The sequence below is a fragment of the Musca vetustissima genome, unplaced genomic scaffold (genome assembly GCF_032173495.1).
Source record: "Musca vetustissima isolate MV318-11 ecotype Yass unplaced genomic scaffold, APGP_CSIRO_Mvet_v1 utg69497, whole genome shotgun sequence".
Classification (NCBI taxonomy): domain Eukaryota; kingdom Metazoa; phylum Arthropoda; class Insecta; order Diptera; family Muscidae; genus Musca; species Musca vetustissima.
Genome location: NW_026883721.1, coordinates 50,610 through 57,258, shown reverse-complemented (window position 1 = coordinate 57,258; position 6,649 = coordinate 50,610). Strand labels below are relative to the sequence as shown.

Genomic DNA, 6,649 nt, shown 5'->3' with positions numbered 1-6,649 from the left:
GTAAAAGAAATTAAAATTATATTTGAATTAAAATAAAATCTATATTTACACCATTCGTGTGGAATAATTTATTAGGTTATGGATGTATTCCCTACTCGATTTAGGACATAAATCTTGACGTTTTATTAATTTTTTCGCTTCTTATGTGTTGAAGAAATGTGATATAAACACAACAACCTTGTGCGTATATCTATTTTATATTTGACGAAGAAGACTTTACCTTCAGACTTTTTTTGTTATTCACGTTAATTTGTGCTACCATGTTTTATTGTATCATTCAATAATCTATGTACCTTCATAAACGATTTCGACTTTATATTAGGGATGAAGGAAAAGAAATCCATTATTTTTTCGGCAGATGACAGTATTGATAGGTATCTCGTAAAGTATCGATCAAACAATTTCAGATTTATGCTCTTTGGTGACATTTCGCAGTAAAAAATTGGCACATTTTACAGTTTGTACATATTAATTTAATTTATTTATTCACAATAATTTCAATTTCAATTTTTCGTCGACAAAGGCGAAAATGCAAGCCAAGCGGCTAAAATTTTGAATGGTGTTTATGGTTCCGATACTGCAACAGGCAATTATGTGCAATTTTGGTAATTTCCATTTTAGAAGGTATTGTTTAAAGCCCCTTTACTTTAAAATTCGAAATACATTAAAACGGATACATACTATCAGTTTGAATTCTCACTTTTTTTATCGATTACTGACTACCATGAATATTTTCGTGGACACCATCAAACAAGCAAAATTTGGGCCAAACTGTCATTCAAAAATTATAGTAGTACACCACTTAAAATTAAAAGAAAATAGTTGCTACTCAAAAATTATTAATTAACGATAGCCTTTAAATAACTTCTGAATTACTACATATAATAACCACAACAACCTTACAATTTCATTTATTTTTTGAAAAGTTTGAGCTTGAACTCGTTCTGTCGCTTGTAAACGCAGTGTGAACTTTGTGTGATATGTTGCCACATTTGACAATGTATTCAACATAGTATTTCTTTTTTATTTCGTTTCGTTAACGTTTCGTCTCTCAATTTCTGCTTCTAAACAATTCATTCCTCGATAGTATCCATCACACCTCATTCGTAATCAATGTTCGTTCTCGGTCATTTTGCTTAGAGTTCCTTTTTATTTGGCATTCTCTCCTTGCTCTGCTATTCGTAGCAGGTGGAACGTTTTTTAATTTTAATCGGTTCAGAGTACGAACGTTCATCGTCTGTCAATGATTTGTCGTTCGTATTGTCGTGCGGTCGCAAAAACAGATAGCAGGCGAGAAATCTATCATCAGAATAAAGAAAAAAGTACATATTGATATGAAATATTATAAGTGTGCATATGTATAAATATGTGCGTGTGTGTGTTTATGTTTTTGTTTATACGTTAAACAACGATAATGTGAAATTCATATTTCTTTTCGTATACAAAAATATGAAAATAAGTTCTTAAGTAATTAAATTAACTTGCCAAAAAGGGGAGAACTTTACGAAAGTGAAGATGATTTCTGAGAGCTGAGTGTGTGTGCGTGCGTAGTATATGCCATATTTCTTTCTAGTTGATGGGTTTCTATAATGACAATAACAGAAGAAAGAAAAAAATAAATATTTAATATATTTGTTGTACATTTGAGAAAAAGTTGTTTGTCTTTAAATCTAGTAAATTTTATTTGAATAAGAAGTATACTTAAATGTTATATTATGTATATATATGTATGTGTGTGTTTCTTGTTTTTTTATTGGATCCTTTTACGCCCTATGCCCATATTAATTTTGTCAATGTCCCCAAAACTTAATGTTTACGATAATTAAATTTGTAATTATTATTTTTCTCATAACTAATTCAAAATAATAAAGTTGTTGCCTTTTTGCAAATGTTTAAGCCAAATAATCCGCCCTCCCTAACCATCTTCTTTATTATTTCTTGAATAGTCGAAAGTGCAACTTCAACTTCTTTTTTCCTTTTCTTCTTCATATTTGTTGTTATGTTTCTTGCTTTGTTTTTTGGTTTCTTTTATATTGGGGTCTAGTTGGCTTCTATTCTTCGCAACATCGATGGGGCACGAAATCGGACGCACACACACACTCATCGACAAATGTTTACGCACACGCATACAATAAATGGTGAAACAAACAAAATTGGCCACATAAAGTGCAAATAGAAAAATGTCTATGAAATAACAAGCAAATCAGCAAACACAAAAGAATTTCCTCTGTCAAATGTCGAGGAAAAAACAAACAATAACAAAGCACAACAGATTTTGTTCTTGTTGGCTTGGCTGTGCCAGATAAAATTTGCTTGGCTTAATGCTGCGGCATTGTCAACATCAAAATCAATAGCAATCGATGATTGCGAACCAGTAATGTAAATGGGAGAAAATATTGGAAAACCCATGTGAGAAAAATGTGGAAAACAAATTGTGACATGTGCAAGGCGTAACACCAAAACGCGAAAGTCAAACAAACAATAGTACAGAAAGAAGAAAACAAACTATAACAAATTTAATCAAGCGAAAGGAGTACAAGTATTAAAAATTAAAAAAAAAAAAAAAATCATTGAGACAAAATTCCAAGAAATTATGCTATGTCTCTTATCAAGAAATAAAATTTTCAAAATTTTCAGTGAATCACAAACAGTGCTAAACAATCGTTGAAATGCAGGATGAAACCAGTCATCGGCAGAATAAAGTGAAATCAAACAAAAGAGTAAACACCAATAATTATAATACAAAATAATCTGCAAAGTATTTGAAAAAAAAATAAATAAAAATAATCATGAATGAATGCTGAATAACCCCCAATCATCATCGTAGCCGCATCATTGTGCGAATTGGTGTTTTGTTTTAATTATTTTACAATTTGTTTTCTTTAAACAACAAAAAATTGCAGCAACAAAAAGACAAAGAAATATTTGACTCAACAAAACACTAGTAGCAGCCAGGCAGGCAGGCAGCCACAACAAAAAGTTGGTCACCACCACACCATTGACCGACAGAGACCGTCGCCGCCCAACTAGCCCACCCGGACCACACGAACGAACGAACAACAGGGTAAAGAAAGAAAAGAGCAAAACAACAGCAAAGAAATGCCCTGCGACAACACAACAAAGAACTCTTCGGACATTGAACACGCCGATTGGAGTACTGGCACAAGTCAGCCATACCATGTTAGGTAAGACCACATACTATAGCCCATAGCCTACAATAGAGTAAAGTGTCGTCCTTCGATTTTTTGTGATTATTGCTCTAGAATTACCTGCAGGTAATTAATTATAACTCGATTACAATTGATGTGATTTACCAGAAAACAAAATAGAACTACGTCATTGAAGTAATAATATCTGAAAAGTAGGACATACGACAGGCAGAAATTCTGCCCGAAAATCCCTCATACAATTTCGAACTGCACAAATTCGCACGCTAAATAAAATGAAATGTTGGCATATCATGGCATTTTTTAATTTTGTCAAGGAATGTAATTGAAAACTATTTCCGAATGTTTGATCAACATAAGTCGAAAGTATACGGAAGTAAATCCTCGTAATAATTCATATGGAATGTTCGTAGGGGTTCTTTGAACACGGACCAGTCGTAAGGCTTAATAAGTAATACCTTAAAAATTATTACATTTGGAGTTTTCCGCAAAAAACCTCCATCTGTACTTATTAATTAAATTAAAAATTAAAAAAAGAAGTAAAAAAAATTGGACAGGCCATATGTATACTGACAGGTACTTAAAATGCAAAATAAAATTCTTAAACTACTGCATTTGAGAATGTAAAGTTATATGAGGCTATGATTACATAGTGTAAGAATTGACCTATATAGGTCAGTTTCGAACCCAATATTTTAGTTTAATATCTCAGGAGGTATCATTATATGGGGAAGATGCCTAAATGCTGGCCGATATATCTCATTATAGTTAGGTTCGAGTTTTTTTTATCACGAAGGCGAAATTATTACAACAGATGGCTATATCGTCTTAGAATTTCATACCTTGTACGATACCGTTATATGGGGGCTACCAGAAAAAGTCGATCTATATTATAGTGGAGAAATTTAGTACCCAATAAAATGTCCAAAGTACAAATTTCAGCGAATTCTTTTGAAAAACGCGCTCAAGAACCCCAAAATATCGAAAATTTGGGGATGCCCTTATAAGGGACCTATACCTAAACGTGGACCTATATATCCCATCTTCGAACTTGATCTGCCTGCAGATAAAATACGTTTTTGACCGATTTCATGGTGCATCAAAAATACTACGCCCGTTACAATAAAAATCTTAGTAGCATTTTTTGTATATACCCTAAGTGGTGAAGGGTATTATATAGTCGGCCCCGTCAGTCTCTATATTTGGTCACCTAGTCTTTATTGGGATTCCTATATCACTACTTAATTTTTTTTCTGTTACTCTTCCTGTGATAAACACCATCTTAATCTTTTAGTGGCCGCTGTTTTGTTTTCTTCTCATTTAAGGTTATTTTGTCGATTTCACAATTCTCTTGGTTTCCATTCAAACGCCATTCTGGTTAGGCTATGCTCATTCATTCTTAATGTGTGGCCAATAAATCTATTTATTTCCTATGGTGTTCAGCTAGAATCTCCTGCATTTGATCCTGATGCTTTTGTTTAGCTTTTGTAGCTTTTGCGTTATGGTTTTAGACACAAACCACACTGCCACATAGCAGAATCGATTCATTTACTTTTCTTAGTATGTACTTACCAATCTTGAAACGCCATATTATTATTGTATTCTTCAGAATAGCAATTTAGCCAGGAGAATAATACCAATCTACCAAAAATATTTTTGGTACATAATTTATGGAAATCCCTACATATTTCCAGTAGAACTAATTTCAAAATAATTGACTCAAATTGCCAGTCGCTCTGTTGTGAAAAAACTTTTACGTAAATATTAACTTTGACATTTGAATTACCTCCGTCGTATGGTCGGTCAGCGGATAATATCGACCACAATATGAAATGTCACATACTTACGTGTAATTTAATTGTCTATACCGGTATTAACGGTTTGTCACTGAATATATTCCATGCATTTACAATAAAAGTCATTAAAGTATCGCATTAAATTACGGCGACCACTACCAGCACCTCCACCTCCAACGCCATTGCTGGCTGGAATGGAATGGGAAAAGTAATGGAAAATATATAATTGTAGTTTGGAGTACATCAATACGAACATGCATACAAACATATATATTGAGACGAGTATATATTTATTGAATATACGTGCTCATATATGAAAATAACGTGTATTCAAGTTTCATAAGTGTTTTGTTGGAATGTAAGTCACGATTATAATATATAGACATAAATATTTGTATATATCTTAGTATGTAGTACTTACATATATTTTTATAGCCATATCGTAAATATTGGCAAAATTCTAAATTAAAGGATGATATTTGTTAAGCACAAATCAATAATTTATGGCAATATTGTAATAATAAAATTAAAATAAAAAAATGCAATGCCAAATACGGTGTTTGCGATAACAGTCCCACTAAAAAAAGGTATTTTTATAATGTGGATTACTTGTTTATTTCAAGATATTATAAATATTCAAAGATATATATTTAAAAATGACGATAAAAACGGAAAATATTTAAAGTGAAATGGAAAACAATGACATTCTATTTTCAATTATAAAATTCCATGACGATTTTATTACATTTCGAAATTTAAAGTCTATGGAGACAAGACGATCGAATTTTGTTAATTTTGATCAGATTATATTATTCTCAACCGTGGACCATAGGACGACCAAATCGCGAAACTGTTCTTTGGGTCTGATTGTAATCTTAATCCTTTGACACCGAACTATATGATACAATGTTGGAACCTAGAATTTCAAATAGAATAACCGTTTTGATTGAACGACTGAACTTAAGATTTCATGGGTTGAAATCTAATTTTAGATTCATAGTTATAAAAATGAAGTTAGTACTGATACTCTCAGTTTGTTAAAAAATTCATTACAAATGTCCAAAATGTAAGTTCAAAATGGTTTCAGTGATCGGATAATAATTGTTACTTCTCTCCTTATTCTTCTGAAAAGCCTTGATGTTTTCTTTTTTTTTCTTGGCATACGGAATCACCTCTGGCATTTTTTCGACGTTTCACCATTGAAAATGTTTAGCAAAAATATTTGTGTCTCATGTTTTCAATAGCATTATGTACTTACTTACTTGTAGGTCGTTGCATTTTAAGTTGGGACATATTATTAAGCATACCACCTATTAAGCTCTGCTCATACATACATACGTACATATATCAAATGTAAATGTCATTATCTACCGCCTGTCCATAACGCCAAGTCTCATCATAATGAAATCGAGAAGTTCAACATACTTGGGTTCGTTTACATTTCAAAATATTATAGTCTCTTCAACCAAAAGTGTGAATATTCGTGTGACCTTTTTGTTGTTATAACAACACTGATAAGACAATCGGGATTGTTATTCAATTGTCAGTGTTTATTTTTTTTTACTAAATAAAAAAGTACAATTTTACAATGAATTGAAATCGTATCGACAAGTAAGGAGGGAAAGTAAAAATAATAATTAGGGAATTTATAGCACGTTTACATTTAACCGGATTTCGTTAACCCAG

General features: G+C 31.9%; 1 protein-coding gene across 1 annotated transcript in view; it reads left to right on the top strand.

Moving 5' to 3' along the window:
- The first annotated feature begins 3,099 nt into the window (after positions 1–3,099).
- Positions 3,100–6,649, top strand: part of LOC133330747 (uncharacterized) — a 29,520-nt gene continuing 25,970 nt past the window's right edge. The window contains exon 1 of the mRNA XM_061539159.1: positions 3,100–3,185. Coding sequence (XP_061395143.1) covers positions 3,100–3,185 — 86 coding nt within the window. The remainder of the gene's footprint in view (positions 3,186–6,649) is intronic.